Source organism: Ictalurus furcatus, chromosome 11 (assembly GCF_023375685.1).
Source record: "Ictalurus furcatus strain D&B chromosome 11, Billie_1.0, whole genome shotgun sequence".
In the NCBI taxonomy this organism is placed as follows: domain Eukaryota; kingdom Metazoa; phylum Chordata; class Actinopteri; order Siluriformes; family Ictaluridae; genus Ictalurus; species Ictalurus furcatus.
The window spans coordinates 17,940,799-17,962,655 of NC_071265.1; the positions used below are offsets into that span (position 1 = coordinate 17,940,799).

A 21,857-nucleotide genomic window follows, 5' to 3' on the forward strand; every position below is an offset into this window, starting at 1 on the left:
TCAGGGGAAGAGAGGGACTCGCTAAGCTGCCATATTATCGGGTGTTTCTGTGCATGTCAAAGCACGTTACTGTCATAGAATCAAAATAGTCCAAATATCCTGACCTCAATTAATAACATACAGTATATTGCATATCAAGCACAACACAACAAGAATGATGAAATACTATATTTTTGCCTTGGCACACTCACTCCAGAACATAGTGTGAAGTGAAAGTGTATTCGGAATGGTAAATGTTCAATGCAATTTATAACATAACATAACATAACTGTCACGTAATGGAGGTGCCAATGGAAGCAAGTGCAGGTATGGTTATTTAATGTTGCACAACAAACCAAAAAGTTGCAGGCAGAGATCAGTAATGAAAACAGGCAGATTGAACAGTCAATTGATCACGCAAACAATCTAGAACAAGAAAGGCAGAGGATCAAGGTCAAGAGAATAAACAAAGTCAAAACAAAAATAACAACACGAGATCACGGCTTGGTAAACGACAGAGATAATATCAACTGAGCATAATACTTTGCAAAGACCTAGTGCTTAAGCAGTCTCTTTCATAGTGTGGAGTGAGTGTGCATGAGATTGGAAACAGGTGTGTGTGTGATAAGTCCTCAGGAGAAGGTGACATTAGGAGTGGTAGTCGTCTGCCATGTTTGTAGTTTGTGGTGCAATCTGGGAAATGGAATCGCTAGTTTACCATGATATGACAATAACAGTAAAGCATGGTAATTGTAGTTACTTGCACCACATCAAGCAAAAGCTTCAGGGGGTCCGTTTGTAGTTAACAGGATGCAAGGTAATGGTCAAGAAATTAAGTCAGTGGAAGTTAATATAAGGAATCATGTAGTGTTGTGCTTTTTATCCATGGTTTCTGGCTACAATAGCTCTGCTGCATACTCAGGATGGGAAAATCTAGAAAACAAATGTGGAGAAAGGCTGAGTGGTAAGATAAAGCTTTACTCACAATCCCAGTGATCACAGTGGGATCTTCACCCCAGGCCAATCTCTGTGCTTCTGTCTGTTTGAGATATCCTAGCTACAACTACATATAGTGGGAGAAATAAGTATTGAACGCGTCAACATTTTTTTCTGTAAATATATTTCCAATAAGGCTATTCACATGAAATTTTTCTCCAGACATCGGTATTAACTCAAGCAATCCAGAAATTTAAAGAATTCACAACATTAAAGTCCATAAAAAAAGTTATGTGTAATACAGTGGAATGACGCAGGAAAAAAGTATCGAACACGCTAAGAAAAATCAGTTCTCCAAGGCAAGGTAAAGCAAGAAACCAGCTGAAATCCATAAGTAATTATACCTCCTATCTGTGCAAATTAATATCAGCTGGGTTAGTAAATTGATGGTCTATAAATAGGCTTTTTGTTACCAAGGTGTCACACAAGAAACATCTCATCATGGGTAAAAGCAAAGAGCTCTCCCAAGACCTTTGCAACCTTATTGTTGCAAAACATATTGATGGAATCAGATACAGACGTATGTCAAAACTCTGGAATCCTCCAGTAAGCACCACTGGGGCCATTATCTGCAAGTGGAAGCAACATCACTCCGTCATAAACCGGCCACGCAGAGGAGCTCCTCGCAAGATTTCTGACCCTCTTTATTACACATATCTTCATTTATGGACTTTAATGTTTGGATTTCTTTATATGTGTGGATTTCTTGAGTTAAAACCAAAGTCTTCATGTGAATTTCATGTGAATAGCCTCATTGGAAATATATTTACTGAAAAAAATGTTGACGTGTTCAATACTTATTTCCCCTACTGTATACCATAAGTGGATCTCATTACACACACACACACACACACACACACACACACACACACACTGAATAAATATGGCTGATGATAAACAGTATGTGCATATATCAGTGTGTGACACACAAAAGAACAATAATGTTAACTGGAATAATCCACTGTGCCCAATGTAGCCTCAGACTCCTGTTCTTAGCTGAAGTGACTGGAACCCGATGTAGTTTTCTGCTATTGTGTGCCTGAATCTGCTTGAAGATTCAATGCATTCTGAGATGCTTCTCTGCTCACCATCGTAGCCTTCCTCTCTACGATGGTCAAAATCACTGAGATCACATTTTAACTCCATTCTGATGTTTTATATGAACATCAAGATACAGCTCTTGGCCTGTATCTGCATGATTTTATACATTTCACTACTGCCATAGGATTGGCTGATTATATAATATAATATAATTGCGCAAATTACCAGGTTTACTGGTGTTCCTAATAAAGAGGCTGTTGTGTGTATATAAATTCCAAGAATTTTAATTCCACATATACACAGTATATCATTGGTCTTTTCATGTATATATCAATAATTGAGGGGTGCTGACTCTGTTGTGGGCGTTATATTTTTAAATACTGGTAAATTACAGGTCAAAATTACAGTAGATACAAATAAGGTTAAAGAAATGCTGGCACTTAGGAATGTTTAAAGATTTAAGACAATTTAAATTAAAAATGAAGTCAATTTAATCTCTCTGGGATCCTTCCTGTGACCCTGTGTAGGATAAGCTGTATAGAAAATGGATGGATGGATGGATTTTTAGACAACTTTGGACTTTTTAAGGATCTGTGGACAACCTGTATAAAAGGATGTACATTGTACACTCATTTTTATACTTTTTAAAAGAGCAGTCATCATTGTAGTGTGAACTGTATTCTGCATATCGTGCATCTTTACTGTTGGGATTCTCCACACTGGACAGCACAGATGGCTGACAGCACCATCTGAAACACTCTGGGGTTGTCTCTGATCTTTCAGAAGTGAAGTGAGTCTGTGTCTTCAACAGCTGGTAAAGAGCCCGAATGCTAACTAGACTGTTTAAAGAGCTGTAGAGCCCTCAGTGAAACTTTTAAATCCTTCCCTGCATGACAGAAAGACAGTTAGTGATCATAGTCCAAACATGAGTAAACAAGGAGAATGTACATAAAACAGATAAGTCATTGTGAATAGGATATGTTAATGTTGTTGCATGCTAAGAAAGGTCGGCATAGATAGATAGATAGATAGATAGATAGAGGCAGAGAGTGAAAGAGTGAACACCCAGTGTGAATTGATAAAAACAGCAGGTGAGAAGGAATTCAGTCACATCACCATGGTAACTGACTGTGCAGGAAAACAAGAAGACAAAGACTATACCACCACTGCCCAGACAAGCGACACACACACACACACACACACACACACACACACACACACATGCAAACACATACACGTACGGTGAGGTCATGGTGACTTTCCTCTTAACAACTCGGGCTTAAATGCAACTTCGGTCTCTTTGTTAAGCTGAGTGTGCTGCCAACATTTTCTCCTACTTACATTCCATCCCTGCTGAAAAACACAATGGAAACCATTACAGAAATTCTAATGGTTTCTACAACAAATACCATTACAAACCATCAGCTAATCATTAAAACCATTACCATTACCATTATTGGTCCTTAATTGTATCCACTAGACATAAAATGCCACCAACAGAAGGTACACATTACCAGCTGAGACAATCCATCCATCCATCCATCCATTCATCTCCTATACCGCTTATCCTTCCTTCAGGGTCACGGAGAAACCTGGAGCCTATCCCAGGAAGCATCGGGCACGAGGCGGGGTACACCCTGGACAGGGTGCCAATCCATCGCAGGGCACACTCACATACACATTCACACACCCATTCATACACTACGGACACTTTGGACATGTCAATCAGCCTACCATGCATGTCTTTGAACTGGGAGAGGAAACCGGAGTACCCGGAGGAAACCCCCGCAGCACGGGGAGAACATGCAAACTCCGCACAGACAGGGCAGTTGAGACAATTTCCATTATTTCAATTTCCATTAAAACCATTACAAATACTATAAGGGATTATACTAACTTTTCTTTAGCAGGGACCACACCTGTGTTGACCAGGTGAGAACTCATCAAGAATGTTCTAGGGCAAAAAATTACCAGTGGTATTTATTGCAATCACTGTCATGTGTCACACTACACCATTTTGCTGGAAGCTTTCACCATGTTTTTGCACATGCACAAGAAGGTATCCAGGTGTTGGTCACTACCAGGTATTTGGGATTCAGAGAACCACACAGCCCTGATGTTTGAAGCTGATCATCATAATGTTGTCTGAGCAAACCAACATGTGGTGCTGTCTCAAAACTGATAAGAATAAAACTGAGGGCCAAATGTGGCCCATACTGCTTTGCATCCTGTAAGGGAAATGTCCCCAAGCAGACCTCTTTTGTTAGAAAAGCCTTGCATCTTCAGCATGGGAGTTCCTCTTTGTGACACAAGGACATGTTCCCATTTGTAGACCCAATTCTGAAAAACATGTAGCAAACCTTGAGGAATTACCACTAGGGCTGGTGTTATCAGTCCTAGCATCCTCAACAGAAGCCTGTACCACACATAGCAGCCTGGCTGGATCTGATTGGCAGGCATAATTGTGTGTATTTGCCACATGTTGGGGTCACAGGGAGGTTAGCATTCTCAGTGTTCAATAAATTATGTGGCCTGCTTACTATGTCATACATCACTATGTGACTTTTTGGAAGGCCTTGGCATGCATTTACCACAGTTAGGAGGGGTGAAACACAACAAATGTTCAATGCAGCTTTAAAATGGTTTATTAGACTTCTGGGAAATCGCAGGGTTATTCAGGGTCTAGTTAGATTCCATAAGCCTGTGGCTGAACAAGACAATTATGTAACATTTCAGCAAATGCCATCTGTGTCCATATCCCTTAGTTTACAAACGTTCCTGCCTCTACATATAGTCTTCCTTTTTAAAAGAGACACTATAAACCAGGGACACAGGAAGTCATTATACACTGAGGGTGCTGGAATGTTAAGTAGCATACAGTACGTGTGACATGCACTATCCATATACTGTATTATTATTATTATTATTAGTAGTAGTAGTAGTATTAGTATTATCATCCTTGGGGGCACGGTGGCATAGTGGTTAGCACATTTGCCTCACACCTCCAGGGTTCAATTCAAACCATGGCCATGGCTGTCCTCTGGGTTCTCCGGTTTCCTTGCCCAGTACGAAGACATGCATTGTACGCTGACTGGTATGATTGATGTCCAAAAAGTGTCCGTGGTGTATGAATGGGTATGTGAATGTGTGTGTCCAGAGTGTCCCCCACCTTGTGCCCCATGCCCCCTGGGATAGGCTCCAGGTTTCCCGTGACACAGTAAGGATAAGCGGTACAGAAAATGGATGGATGGATGGATGGATTATTAGCGTGTTGCACTGTTGGATTGGACCCACCATCTCTCAGAGTACAAGGAAAGCATGCATCGAGGCTCTTCTCTGTTTTGGCACCTAGGTGGTGGAATGAACTTCCACTAGATGTCTAAACAGCTGAGTAACTGGCAGTCTTCAAACGATGACTAAAATCTACCTCTTCATGAAGTAACTAAATGAACACTTAATTATTATATATATTTTTTAAACTACTGTCTTATGTGTTTTTCATACTATATTAAGTCCCCCAGCAGGGTTTTAGACTGATACTACTTGGAATCCCTGACCTAGTGAACCAGTATGAGGATATATTTATTGTTACAGACTTCAAAGCCCTTCTGTAAGTCACTCTGGATAAGGGCATCTCCCAAATGTAAATGTATTATCATTATTATCCATCTATCCATCCATTCATCTATCCATTCTCTATACCACTTATCCTACACAGGGTTGCGGGGAGCCGGGAGCCTATCCCAGGGAACACAGGGCACGAGGCGGGTGACACCCTGAAAGTGGTGCCAACCCATCGCATGGCACATTCACACACCCATTCACACAACTGGAAATGCCAAACAGCCTACAACACAGAGTACCTGGAGGAAACCCCAAATCGAGTGGGAATTGCAGTCCAAACCCTGGAGCTGTGAGGCAAAATAATAATAATAATAATAATAATAATAATAATAATTATTATTATTATTATTATGTCAATATTATTATTTCCACAAGCCAACAAAATAATACAGAATAGGAAATCTTTGTAGAACTTTTTAATTTGTCCCTGTCTGATCCTAATGGCACTCCTAATGAGTATTTTTGTTAAAGAAAGGCACACTTGAAACGCAAACTATCTAAGCCTATAGATAAAAGACTCACAGAAAATGCCATTCTTAGATGTAAAACATAAATATGAGGTTTGCACCAAGAGCCTAATTAGGGTAATAAAGATGTACTTCTAGTTCAAATGAAATGATGTCTAGTATTTCGCAATTCACTGAACATTTAATATTAAACATGTCTCAGTTCAGTAACTATTCCTATTTCATTTTTATTTTATTTTAGAGGATTTAAAATGTTTAAACGAAGTGTTGTCTTGGTGTACAAAGAGCTTGTGAGTGTAGTGTAATTAAAGGCCAGTGATTCTGACTGGTGAAATCAGGTAGCATTGGGTAGGACTGTAGACACACATGTTAAAGCTGACCTGGCAATTATGCGCTTTAGATACGAGATACCACTGAGAGAAAGGAGAGGGATTAGGAGGTGTTGTATATAATCTCTGATCAGAGGGAGCTGGGTGACTGGGGGAGGCGATGGATCAAGTGACCTTGCAGAACTAAAGGGATTAGTGCACACTGGTGGCTAGAATGGTTTGATGTTGACACTTCTCTCTCTCTCTCTCTCTCACACACACACACACACACACACACACACACACACACACAGTAACAGGGAGGCCGAACCATCAGGGGTGCTTGTTCTGGAACAATATGGCACTTTAAGTGTCAATGTGATTTTTTTCTCTGTCTATTATAGACAGCAGGGAACATGACACTAGGCCTCAGATTCTTATGACAACAGAGTGAGGGTCTTTTTGATATGGAGGATTATGCTGGTCTGAGCCAAAGGCTACACTATTTAAACCATGTACCATAACTAACAGAGGGCATGGTAGCACAGTGAGTAGCGTTGCTGCACCACAGCTCCAGGGTCCCCGGTCTGGTTACTGTCTACATATTTTCCACATATTCTCACCATGTCTGTGAGGGTTTCCTTCGAGTTCTGACAACCATAAAGTGGTTACTGAAGTTTTCTTATGACTTCATTTATATGGAATCCAACCAAATCTCTTACACTCCTTTGAAACAATAGTAATTTTGAATGAGACTAACGATAGTCAGGTTGGATGGTTTGAAATTTTTTGACATTTTATGCACAGAATAACTGACAGAAAATCTTTTTGGCACGGGGGAAGGCTTTGACGTAACAACGTTTAGTACCTGAAATACACTGCATCACACCATTTGACCATCACACCACATACAGTGCCCTCCACTAATATTGGCACCCTTGGTAAATATGAGCAAAGAAGGCTGTTAAAATAGTCTTTATTGTTTAACCTTTTGATCTTTTGTTCAAAAAATTCACAAAAATACTCTGCTGTCATGGATATCAAACAATTGCAAACAAAACACAGGTTTATCAAAAAAAAAAATTTAGTTAAATATAGGTTTGCAAGAATTATTGGCACCTTTTTAGTCAATAATTTGTGCTACCTTCCTTTGCCAAGATAACAGCTCTGAGTCTTCTCCTTTTGTGGACCAGGCCTTCTTGCCTGACCTCAGCAATACTCTTATGGCTGAATGTATAGAAATTCCATAGCCACATTTCAAAATCTATGGACATTTTGTGTGAAAGTACAAAGCCTTCCCAAAAGAACAAGCACATATTGGCATGATGGTCAGGTGTCCATATAGTGGACATGTAGTGTATGAATGTAGAAAACTTTTCCGTACCGCTTATCCTACACAGGGTCGCGGGGAGCCTGGAGCTTATCCCAGGGGACTCGGAACACAAGGCGGGGGACACCTCAGATGGGGTGCCAACCAATCACAGGGCACAATCGCACACACACTCACACACCCATTCACTCACTATGGACAATTTGCATATGCCAATCTGATGATAACACATGTCTTTGGACTGGTGGAGAAAACCGGATTACCCAGAGGACACGCCCGAAGCACAGCGAGAACATGCAAACTCCACGCACACAGGGTGGTGTAGAAATTTTAATAGTGGCAAAGTCTTTGTGAATAAAATACTGTAATTAAAATCTGACAGGATAAAAATATTATTAGTTCCATTTTGAGCAAACACAAAGCTTAAATAAACTTGAATTTCTCCCCCAAAAGAAGTCTGATAAGCTGAGATTGACACAAACTCTGAGAAAAAAATTAATTGTTGTTTTGAGAGGAGTGTGGACACTCAGGCTAAAGGCAATATAGTGAATCTCATACTTCTAGATACTTCTTGAATTACATGTAGTATCTGATAGATTTCTGTGACTTACCTCGAAATCACCACAAGATTACTTGCACTTTTTTAAAAAGATAAAGTTGTGAACTACACAAAGTGAGTTTTAAAATTTTCAACAACAGCCCATTTTTTAATTCTCGCAAGTTTTATTATTTCCCAAGGACCTTTAGGGCCAAGAAATGTAAAATTAGATGGCTGCTGTGGGTGTTACAGACGCTGGATGCATATTTAGCTCGATAGGGCAATCATATACAGAAATATGAGTAAAGTCTACTTTGAGAGAAAGAGAGAGAGAGAGAGAGAGAGAATGGTGATTGGCGCATAGGAGAGAGGTCTGGTGAGATACAAAGTATACATAAACAAGTCATATACTCTTAGGAATAAAGGTTCCATAAAGAGAGGAAGGGGGGTGTCTGTGTGTGTACGAATGATCACTTTTAATATGATGGATTTCACATAAATATAATAATGCTTTCAAACACATCAGTTAGCCAAATACTTGGTTTTACACACACTCACACACACACACACACACATGCACACACACACAGATATTAGTGTACAGGCAATAAGATCATGCTGAGATGTGGGTACAAACCGATTTGATCCCAGCAAAAACAAACAGAAGACCTCGTCCAACCATCTCCAACAGACTGTTTGTCTATCCGTCTCAGAGACTCTCTGCATGATGTCTAATGTATACTTTCATATGACTATATTTAGTAATCTGTCATTTGCATTAGCATCGGCACTAGTTCTGTAATTAGAAAACTGATGCTTCAGACTGGGAGTGTGTATGTGTGTGTGTGTGTGTGTGTGTGTGTGTAGTTTGATAGAGATTTTGGCAGCGAATGCAGGCAGCCGAGACTTTGATCTCTTTCATACTCCTCAGTCCTGCCCAATTACTCTGTACCTGTTTCATTCTGCTCCCAGTTCCTATGCCTTTATTCCAACCTCCTCCTTTGACACATACATCTTATGACAGAAATAAGCAGTGGACACACACACACACACACACACACACACACACACACACACACACACACACACACACAAACTCTAATGTGTTTTGGGCACTGCAATAGAATAAAAAAATGGTCGATGCTTATTTAATCAAACACTTGAGTGTGTAGGTTGCATGGTTATACACACCAGAGAAATCAACAGTGTTTTTCCAGCAAACTGATTGTGTACACAAAGACTTACACACACAAACTACTGACGCAAGACTGCGCTCCTAGGGACACACGCCTATCGTTTATCACACATATGGCTCAAGGCACTTTGCCAGAAAGTCGGCAAAAATGTGAACAAGAAGGCACTGACAAAACAACTAGCATGGCTGGAATAAGTGTCACGTCAGTACACAGATGAACACAACAGCAAACGTTTCAGTATTGTGAGCTCTAAGACATTATGATCTTTCTGTTCCTTCAGATAAGCAGAGGAGATATGAGAAGGTGTATGTGCGTGTGTGTGTGTGCGTGTGTGTGTGTGTGTGAGTGTGTGCATGCAATGAGGTTACCATCTAGGGCCAGAGGAACCTTGCTAGCACAGGGTAACCATGGTAATGCATATTGTCTCTTTCTGCATTTCAGGGAAGACAAACAGTTTGCGCAATCATGTCTATAGGTCTATAGGTGTATGTTATTATCCAGAGGCACAATTGGGAGCAAACGGCATTTAGACAGAATTTAAATCATGTAATCATGCCATAAACTGCTCACAAGTGTTCTTTGTACTCACTTTTTTGTATTGATTGTTTTTGTATTGAATTTAATGTATTATTCCTTTATTTTCTGCATCTCTATGCATTTATTGTTCATGCATTTAACATGCTCTCATATTGACCAGCACTTGTCTCTAGCATTTCAGGTTACAAATCCTTAAAGATTCTCTAAGGCAAGGGCTCTCAAACTTCTTGTAGCTAAAGACCTGGTTGTAAAATACATTCCCATCTGAAACTATTGAAACAGCAAGTCCAATTCATTTGTTTTTGCTGTAGACTGAAGACATTTGGGTTTGAGATGAAAATATGAATATGAGAAGAGAGTTTCGAATTTCACGTTTTACTTCCTGGTAGATGTAGTTTGTCCTGTTAGATTGATTGTTTAAAGAATAAATAGCTCTGAACATCTACTCTTGGTTTTAGCCTTCAGTTTCACCTGGGAAGACTGCATTTCTTGTTAAAAGGATAAGCCAACAGGAAGATCAGAGAGCTGTCTATGGGAGAAAAGCAAGCCATTCTGAAGCTGAGAAAAGAGGGAAAATCAATCAGAGGCATTGTACAAACATTGGGCATAGCCAATACTACAATTTGGAATGTCCTGAAAAAGAAAGAAACCACTGGTGTAATGAGCAACAGACACCGAATGGGTTGCCAAGGAAAACAACAACAGCTGGCGACAGAAACATTGTGAGAGATGTGAAGAAAAACCCAAAAACAACAGTCAGTGACATCACCAACATCCTCTATAGGGCAGGGGTGAAGATATCACAATCCACCGTTCGAAGAAGACTTTGACAGCAGAAATATGGAGGCTATACCACAAGATGCACACCACTTACGAGCAGTAACCATCAGAAGGCATTCGCAAAGAAATACAGAGATGAGCCACAAAAGTTGTGGAACCAAGATTAACCTCTACCAAAGTGATGGAAACACCAAAGTGTGAAGAAAGAAAGGGTCATGATTCAGAACATACAAACACATCTGTGAAACATGGTGGTGGTACAGTAGTGTCATGTCTTGGGCTTGAATGGCTGCCTTTGGAACAGGCTCTCTAATCTTTATTGATGATGCAACTCATGATGGTAGCAGCAGAATGAATCCAGATGTTTACAGGATCGTTTTGTCTGACACTTTACAGAGAAATGCATCCAAATTAATCAGGAGGAACTTCATCATGCAACAAGACAATGATCCGGAACACATTGCCAACTCAACAAAGGACTTTACCATGGGAGAAAAGTGGAAGATTGCCAAGTCAATCACCAGACCTTAACCCAATTAAGCAGCAGTTCACTTCCTGAAGAGGAGACTGAAGGGAGAAACCCCCCAAAACAAGCAACAATTGAAAGAAGCTGCAGTAAAAGCCAGGAAAAGCATCACAAAAGAAGAAAACACAATTTGGTGGTCAGGGAGTCACAGTCTTGCAAGTTAATCTTAATAGCCAATTAAAATTAAACTGATGTTACGTCCACCCACACGTGAGGTTTGTGCCAGAATGGCAAACGTAAACGTGATTAATCAAAGAAGGCTGTTTATTTGAAGACCATGTTAAATTTTTGCCACTGAGTTCACTGTTTTCAGTTTCAGAGTGTTTTTCTTCTTTCTCATTGTATATTTTTGTTTGTTTCTTGAAAAGTTACATTCAATACTTTTGGTACAAATTTAATGCCATACTCACCCATCATGAGCGCAGTATCAGCTCTGGGCTCGTGGCTAATGAGCTGCTCAATATGTGCACAATCACAGAATTGATGAGTGATAGCAGAGTGCACAATTCAAATTTAAACAGGAGAAGAAAGGAACAGATAAAGTAAAAGAAAGTAAATGATAAATGGATTTTCAGTTACATTTGTTTGTTTTAACCATCTTGATTATCAGACCCTATCTTACTGAATAAACAACACAGCTACTAGTCCAGGCTCTTATCTCAAAACTGGACTACTGCAATGCACTACTCCCGGGTCTCCCAGCCAGCTCCATCAAACCCCTTCAGATGATTCAGAATGCAGCAGCATGCCTGGTTTTCATCCAGCCCAAAAGAACCCATGTCACACCCCATTTCATCTCTCTCCACTGGCTTCCTGTAGCCTCCCGCATCAAATTCAAGGCCTTGGTATTCACTTAGAAGACCTTATCTGGAACAGCACCCCCCTTCCTCAACACTCTCCTTGAGGTTTATGTTGCCTCACGCAATCTGAGATCGGTTAACGCCTGACGCTTTGTAGCGCTTACTCAGCGTGGCTCGAGGTCCCTTTCCAGAACCTTCAAACTAACCGTCCCTCAGTGGTGGAATGAACTTCCTACCTCAATCTGTCACTATTTTCAAAAAACAACCAAAGACCCACCTCTTCCATGAGTTACTTAAGTAACCCCTAACCTGACAAACCCCCAATTTATTGAAAACAAAAAATAATAATAATAAAAAACTTACTTTCTAGAGCTCTCACACCTCTAATTTGCACACTTTGCTTTCTAGAACTTTATTAAAAATCTTGTATGGTAGCACTACTTGTATTGTTCTCCACTTGATATAGCACTTTGGATTTCCTCATTTGTAAGTCGCTTTGTATAAAAGCATCTGCTAAATGAATAAATGTAAATGTAGGTAGGTCTAATTCACATCAAATTCCAGGATGAATTCTAAAACAGATGTAGGTCTGAGTGCTCAGGGCGTCATTACTTATGAGACGTATTTTAGTCAGATGGTATAGAAGTGGGGCGCACAGTGGTTTAGTGGTTAGCATGTTCACACCTCCACGGTTGGGGGTTCGATTCCCACCGTGCCCTGTGTGTGCAGAGTTTGCATGCTCTCCCCGTGCTGCGGGGGTTTCCTCCGGGTACTCCGTTTTCCTCCCCCAGTCCAAAGACATGTTAGGTAGGCTGATTGGCATGTCCAAAGTGTCCGTAGTGTATGAATGGGATGTAAAGGCATGGGATGTGGGATGGGATGGGATGTAAAGGCATCAATCTCTCCAAGCCACATACAACAACCAAAACCCCAAACACTGCATTATGTGATAAAGTCAGTGTCTACAAGGACATTAAAAAAACAGTCCAAAACCATATTTTCGAAACAACAACCATCATTTGCATAAAACAACTGGCAAAGAGGAACAAGACAGAAAATTGGTTGCCATAGATAGATAGATAGATAGAGCTGACAGATAGAATGGTATTGTGCTAGGGAAAGAGAAAAAAAAAGAGAATGAGAGAAAGATGTGGGTGTTCTCCGTGTAACCATCAGAAATAAAGCTTACTGCTGCATAATTACACTAAATGCTGTCTCCATGTTACACAACTGCGCTGTGCTAACTCCTTATTCCTCTCTTCTAATAATGACAAAGGGAACAGTATCATAAGCCTGAGGAACAGATAAGGCTACTGAATTTCCTGAGCAGACAGAAACACAAAGTTATTGAACATCTTCAAAAAAAGTGCGCTAAAATGTAAGATGCTGGTCCAGGATGTTTGCAAACTAGCATCAGTTTCATCAATAGTGCGTCGATGGAAACTCTGTGTTAAAACTCTATGCTAGTGAGAATATACCAGTGGATGGGTTCAAATCCCAGGATCGCCGAAAGTTACCATGGATAAAAGTGTCTTTCAAATGTTTAAAATGTAAAATAGAAGTGTATGAAGGTATCTTGCTCTTCACTGTTGCTATAGAATCCACTACATCATGGTCAGAGCTGAACAAATCATAAATTCATTAGCTAGTCCACAAGGTGCGTAAAAACTCCAGTATGCTGCCCAGTTCCATAATTTAGTTGCCTTGAAACCTAACTGACAAGTTTAAAAGTGGTAGCAAACACAATATAATAACATATGGAGAGCTAGTTATCAATTTAAAATGACAAATATATTGTTCATCATTATGTAGCACATCATAGTTTTGTTTGCAGCCACAACAAACATTTTGGCTGTGAAATGTTGTGTTTTTGAGATATTTCAGTCTGACAAACACTTTAGTTTTATCTAAATATATTAAACCACGTGGGGGCATGGTGGCTTAGTGATTAGCAAACGGAGTTTGCATGTTATCCCTGCCTTGTGCCCTGAGCCCCCTGGGATAAGCTCCAAGCTCCCCATGTCCCTGTGTGGGATAAGTTATTTCCATAAGGTATGGGAAAAGGATGGATGGATAGATATTTCAATGGATACACATCGACTCTTACATAAGCAGGACAGTTATTGTATATGACAGATTTATGTTGAATCCAAAACACTTAAAGCTTAAATGTGTTTCGAATGCTGCCCTCGAAGTGAAGTTGCAACTTTTAATTCCACACCAATAACCACTGAAAACACCAATTCTTCTCAATTTATGCAGTGACTTCAGTTTATGCAGTGACTTTAAACCAACATGGCCACACACACTGTGCCCCTTCTCTTCTTTTAAATTAGTTTATAGCAGTATTGACTTCAGATCAATTACTATACAGTCACATTACTTGGTTAAATCTGTAACATTGACCATACTATTTGCTTATTTTGAGAACGTAATCATCAACATTAGAGTTATCACTAATGTTAGCTAGCTAGCCTGTTGCTTAGCTACTTGCTATTGTCTGCTGTTGTTGCTGTGCTGCAATTGCAGTGCAAAATGTTGCAAGACTGTATAACGTTCACTGTAGTAGAATAGTACCAATAGCCACTCAGGCCTGTAATTGTAAAAGTGAGGTTAAAGTAGCATTTTACATGCTCACTGCGTACACACACTTCCATTTTTTTCACCACTTTGCACGTCGAATTTGTTGAAGTGGGAAATGATGTTATTGCCACTAACACCATGAACGTTTCTACACTTCCAGCTTTCAAGTTTGTTTCCACGATCGGAAAAACTGGTTCTCATCCTACTGCATCTTCTCACATTCCCTACCTACCATTTTAATAACAGGTGACCCCACCTGAGTCCACCCCTTCCTCTCTCCACCTCCTTTCCTTTCACAGTCCCTCAAGGATTTTGCAATTTTGTGATTGCAGAAATGAACGCACAATCAAGCAAACTCCGCAATATTCGGAGGAGCTTGCAAATTTTTTTAAATTACTGTGGATTTTCCACAGATTTGACGTCATCACAATGTGCATTCAACCAAAGCTGTTTTCAATTCACGTGCATCAAACATGAGTACAGCTAAAAGGTCTCATTTACCAACAAACATCACTGCAAAAGGCCGTGCAAAACAATTTTGGCAATTCTAGTAGTTTCCACAAAACAGCACAAAAAACTCAGCAAATTGCATCACAAATTTTGAAAAAAACCTGCAGCAAAATCAAATATTTTTGACCACAACACACACACATATGCACACACACACACACACACACACACACACACACAAAACAGTACGGACTGATTACAGCAAATTAGTGTTCATATTAACGAATTATTATAGCAAAGTACAACCTGACATTATATACAGGTGCATCTCAAAAAATGTTAACATCATGGAAAAGTAAAATTATTTTCTGTAATTTAATTCAAAAAGTGGACCTTTCAAATATTCTAGATTCATTACACATAACGTGAAATATTTCAAGCTTTTTTTTGTTTAAATCTTGATGATTACAGCTTATAGCTCATGGAAATCAAAAACCCAGTATCTCAAAATATTCGAATAAAGAATTTATTATACAGAAATGTCGACCTGAGAAGAGCTCTAATCAGCTAATTAACTCAAAACACCTGCAAAGGTTTCCTGAGACTTTAAAAAGAACTGGAATGTTGCTCAGTGGTCCAAAGCCCTCTTTTCCAATGAAACTAAATGTTGCATTTCATTTGGAAATCAAGGTCCCAGAGTCTGGAGGAAGAGTGGAGAGGAACAGAATCCAAGTTGCTTAAAGGTCAGTGTGAAGTTTCCACAGTCAGTGATGATTTGGGTTGCCATGTCATCTGCTGGTGTTGGTCCACTGTGTTTTCTCAGAGTCAATGGCTGCTTCATTGCAACAGCAGTCTCTGTGGTGATAGTACTCGATCACACAGACACACTCTCTCACATACGCACACGCACACACACACGCACACACACGTTCCCACCTTCATAATGATCCAGTTTGTTAACTACTAACATAAACACTCAAGGACCAATCCAACTATGGAACATTTTTCCTTCCATTTAAATGTGATATTATTCCAGAAAACATGGATTTCCCCTGGGGGATCAATAAAGTACTCTCTACATGGAGTGAATCTATTATTTGTTGATATTCGACAAGGTCTCTTGATGCCAATTGGGTAAAAATACAAGAGGACTTCTTTTTCTAACCACATTCAGGGTAGAGAGAGATGTGTACCCAAAATGCAACCTTCTGAAACATTTGTCTTTTTAGTAATTACAAACCTCCTCCACTGAGCCACTTCAGAATGAAACATGTGAATAGGCCTCTTTGTACTTTCCTTTCTTATGACGAAAGCTTGCCATAATTAACTTGAAATTAATGTTCATATATATTCCCTTTAATATAGATCCTATGATCTTTTAATTAGAGTAACCTATTTTTTTCCTTTCTTCTCTAACCAATTAACCAGTGCTATAATTGGATTTCTTCATACACATGTAAATGTGTGTGTGTGTGTGTGTGTGTGTGTGTGTGTGTGAAACAAGAAGACGTTAGTCCTGACCCGAGCACTGGATGAATGAAAACAGGCACGGCAGTGTTACCATTTCAGATAATCAGATCTCATTAATCAGCGCTACACTCTGCCAGGCTAGTGTATGTGAGGTTGTGAGTTTGTGTGTGAAACAGGTGTCCAGTTCCTCTTTGGCTAACCCTGGGTGACCAATTCATCATTTACTTCAACCAATTTTCATGACGATTCATTAGACAAAGTGCCACATGGATCTACATCTATGATGATTTAACAGGTGGTAAATAAATATATTGAGTTTTTTTTCTCAGAATTTTTTTTTCTAAATTAAGGTCTGGGTGACATTACAGGAGAGGTGGAGCTACACACACATACACACACACACACACACACACACCCACACACACACATACATCCTAACTTTCTTTCTCATGTAGTACTTTGACACATAAAGTGCTTTATATCAGAAATAAGATAAAACTGTCTAAAATGGAAGTGACTCCTGATAGGGCATTTAAGTGTGCACTCAGCCGAAACTACATCATCATTAATGACTTTCTGCAGCAAACTGGTAGGAGACTGGGGAGAGAGAGAGAGAGAGAGAGAGAGAGAGAGAGAGAGAGAATGGTGATTGGAGCATGGGAAAGAGGTCTGGAGAGATAGGATTGAGAGGCACTTCAGAGAGAAGTACACATAAACAAGTCATATACTCTTAGGAATAATGGGTCCATCAAGGGTACACACAATAAAAAGTACTAAACTATATCTTTCCTTGTTGCTGTGGTAATATCTGGGAACATGACTATAGTGAACCTTTAAAAATGATTTAAGATACATAATTGTGCCATAAGGGTCATGGCTGCACCTTAAATTAGTTGGTTTTTTTTGCGTACGGTTTTAAAGGTTTTTAACAGTTTTCACTACATTTACTGTCCCAGGTAGAAGATACATACTAAAAGCACAAAATACCTTCTCGTCTGCTTTTCTTTCCGAGAGTTCTTTGGATAGCTAAGTGTTCTTCACACCTAAGTGTTTTTTTCCCCCCAAAGTGGATAGGTGGATAGTTTAAAATAATATACTAATGTTTTGCCGACTCAAGTAGAAGCCTTTCTACCGCCTGCTTAAACATATAAACACACAAACAAACAATTTAAAACTATTCAAAATGGAAGGTGTATTTGAAGGATGATTTAATAAAACATATATTTGTATAGAATTTTGCAACTAACTACTTCACAGTTGTGGCATGATGGGTATGTGGGTTTCCCAGTAGCCTTTGCCAGAGAGACTGAGTTAGGTGTTGAAATATACTGTTAAATCCAAGAAAATTGCTATTATACTGTGTAGTATATTGATTATTACCTTAAGCTGTGAGAAAAGATCTGCTCGTAGCTAGTTAGGTATAGGGCTGAGCGAAATGACAAAACAATAATATTTTGATACATCTGTATGATATACAATATGTTTCATGATATATAGGTTTGTTAACAAATTCCCAGCAATAGTAACAATACTTTCATTTGAAAATTAATTATTTAGCTTTGAAAAGAAGGAGGGGGCAAAGTGGCTTTGTGGTTAGCACGTTTGGATCGTGCCTTCGGGGTTGGGGGGTAAAATCCTGTCTCTGTCCTGTGTGTGTGGAGTCTGCATGTTTTCTCCGTGCTTCGGAGGTTTCCTCCATGTACTCTGGTTTCCTCCCCAGGACAAACACATGCGTTGTAGGCTGATTGGCATTTCCAAATTGTCCGTAGTGTGTGAGTGTGTGTGTGATTGTGCCCTGCGATGGCACCCTGTCCAGGGTGTCCCCCGCCTTGTGCCCCGAGTTCCTGGGATGGGCTCCCCATGACCCTGCAGTATGGAAAATGGATCTTAAAGATCTTAAAAATCTTTAAACATTCAGCTGCTTCCAACCACTTTATCCTGGTCAGAGCCTTTCCTGGGAACGGTGGATATGAGGCAGGAATACATCCTGGATGGTACACCAGTCCATTGCAGGGCACCATGCATATACATCCACACAATTATTCATGACTAGGGCAATTAAGAGTCACCAATCCAATTCTTTGCATCTTTTTTGGGAGTTGGGAGGAAACAGGAAAACCTGGAGGAAACCCACGCTGATACAGGAGAACATGCGAAACTCTACACAGACAATAACCTGAGCTCAGGATTGAACCCAGGTCGCTGGAGTTGTGAGGCAGCAATGCTATCGTGACATTCAATTTTTTTTTATTATTAAAATATATTGCAAAATCTCAATAAAGTGGATTTTGATATAATTTATGAAGATATTTTATATTGTCATAATGTCCAGCTCTAGTTATAAATTTGTCAGTGCCTTTAGAAATAAAATAAATACAGGATGTATTGTGCAATCCGTAGACATGTTCCTTCCTGTGTGCTACCCGTCCTCCTTTATTAATTTCACCATTAGGCAGGGTCTAAGGGTTAGGAAGACCAAGCAAATTTGTATTATTCTACCGATTAAAGTGAATAGAAACGAGACCAGTTTAGCAAAAGATGCCAAAAGAGAATAATTAATCGTGTGTGAAAATTGCAAAGAAATGACAAACACCTGGAGAGCAAGTTTAAATAGACCACTTCATAGGTACCTGTACTCGTCACCCAATGATTGAAGAAACCTCATAATAATATTATTAATGATGATAAATAAAAACAATGACAAAGCCCTGAAGAGCATGTTCAAATCAGACCACTGCTTGGATGAAAGATGAATCTATGCTCCTTATTTTTCCCCCTGTTGAGTGAACAGCCGACTTTTCTCTTGATAATGAACAAAATGGCATAATCAGATGGCATCTCATGAATACGCTAACACGGAGGATGTTGAATGCATCTGGAGACGAATGCCTGTCATTGTGTCTGCGTGAGATAGTAAGACTCTCGCCCCAATCTCCTGATAAAGCCACTCAGGCTGTTACTCAGTGTGTAATGAAGAGGACAAATCAGCACCATGGACAGAGGCACACTTTCATACCACACAGAAGTGAATACAGCTTTTGGGTTGTAGTCTGTGGATGTACAGTATAATGAGGAGATAACAGGAGAATAAAATTACTGTAATGTTGTGGGTTAAGACAAAAGATCAAGTTTGTGCCACAGTGCTTTGTAGTCGCATTTAGAAACAGGGTCTGCCACACTTACAAGCTGGAAAAGACCTGTGATAGGCTTATTTAGCTTTACTCTCTCATTCTAATTTTAACTATATATACACAGTGTATTTACATATGCCATAGACTCTACCATGTCAAAGATATGAACATACACCCCACCCCACCACCACCACCACACACACAGAGCTTATGTAATTTGATTTGCTCCACATAAAAGGGGGTGTGATTAATGGCTTCAGTGTCATATGCTTTACACAGCCCTCCAGTGATCCAATAAAATCTGTAGTAATTGAGAGAAAGATAAATACTCATGAATATTAAAGTATATTCCATATCATTGAAATTTGCCAGTACAAGTAAGATAAGGTAGTGAATGGACTTGTATTAGCCTAGGGTCAGTGCTGTTAGCGGTACTGTACTACTCTGCCGAGCTATTTGTGGAACGCTGTTCTTAGGAGATGAGATTTTGCAAAAGGTTGAGTGATAGCACTACTCGGAACCTGCAGCTTCACCAAACACAGGGCACGCGAGCCACTTTACGGACGCAACTCAGGGAAGCTCGGTGCTGTCCACGGTCGCTCTGGGAAGTGGGTCATGAGTGAGGACTAGGGCATCACGCATAAACAAAAAACCCGATTACTATTCTAGTCATGGCACGCATGCAGTAAAAGAGGAGAGTAGGATCCGATGCAGGCAGCAACAGCAGAACACACCCCTCCTACTCTCTTTTTCTCTCTCTCTCTATCTCACTGCCTCACCTCCTCCTCCTCATCCCTCCATCCTGTGTATGATCTGTCCATTTAAGCATGACCGGGTGACTGATTGTGTGTGCACAGCATGTGCATGATTGTTTGTATAGGGTATAAATGTGCATGCACCGCTTGCTGGAGTGTATGCTTGTGTGTGTGTGTGTGTGTGTGAGAGAGAGAGAGAGAGAGAGAGAGAGAGAGATTCCACCACTCACCCTGGCTGTTTGCTCCCCCCTCTCCCTCCTCACACTCGGTGAGGTTGTTGAGCATCGTGGCTCTCAGCTTCTCCTCGTTTCCCTGGTCCCTAGAGTTCCCTCCAAACTGTCCCCGACTGGTGGAAAAATCACGCGCTCCCACCCGAAAACAGGGACAGAAGAGAGAGAAAGATGGACAGTCACCTCCTTTCCTCCTTTCTTTCCCTGCTGGGGGTGAGAAGGAGAGCAGCACGGTAGAAAAAACAGAGAGTGCGCTTTTTCTCTCTGTGCTGTTTCTCTTCTTGCTGTCGTCCCCCTTCTCTCTCTGTCTCTCTCTCTCTCTCTCTCTCTTTCTCTCTCTGTTCCCTCTCTCTCTCTCTCTCTTCAGGAGGAGGAGGATATCGTAGAGAGCAAGACAGGCAGGAGTTAGATGATGGAACGCTCTCGCTCGCTCACCCGTTCACACATACAGAGCTGGACACAGACATGCTCTTTCACATTCACCGACACTATGATCAGTGATCACTGTGATCAGTGGTCCTGAAGCTTAACATGATTACTCCCTGGGCTTCACCATAGTGTTCACTCTTCTCAGAAACCGAACAAGAGAGAGAGAGAGATGGGGGGGGGGGGGGGGATGGTGATTGGAGCATGAAAGAGGGAGGAGAGAGGTCTGGAGAGATGCAGTAGACAGGTTCTTCATCTCATCTGATGTTTGTCAAAAGGTGATTACATAGAACCTCATTCTCCTCTCTGTCTCTCTCTCTCTCTCTCTCTCTCTCTCTCTCTCTCTCTCTCTCTCTCTCACACACACACACACACACACACAGACACACTATCTCACTCTCTTTCTCCTTCTGTTGACTGTCTACATGGCTGGTTAGTAACCAGCCCTGGCTCATAACACTTTTCATTTTGTATTTGCAGGTTTGTATATGAAGAACACAAGATGTGATCATTATTCAAATGCAAAGGTAGGAGGAAGAATCACAACTGTTCATTTGCATACATCAAAGCATAATGTCCTGCGGCACCTACAAGAGGCATGAGAACCACTGTAAAACCACACACACACACACACACACACACACACACCTCATTTCTAAATGTCTATGAAGACTTCAAATAGAAATGCCC

General features: G+C 40.3%; 1 protein-coding gene across 1 annotated transcript in view; it reads right to left on the bottom strand.

Moving 5' to 3' along the window:
- slc12a5a (solute carrier family 12 member 5a) overlaps nucleotides 1-20,936 on the bottom strand; it is a 110,817-nt gene extending 89,881 nt beyond the window's left edge. The window contains exon 1 of the mRNA XM_053637086.1: nucleotides 20,742-20,936. Coding sequence (XP_053493061.1) covers nucleotides 20,742-20,796 — 55 coding nt within the window. The 5' untranslated portion in view covers nucleotides 20,797-20,936. The remainder of the gene's footprint in view (nucleotides 1-20,741) is intronic.
- Nucleotides 20,937-21,857: the final 921 nt, after the last annotated feature.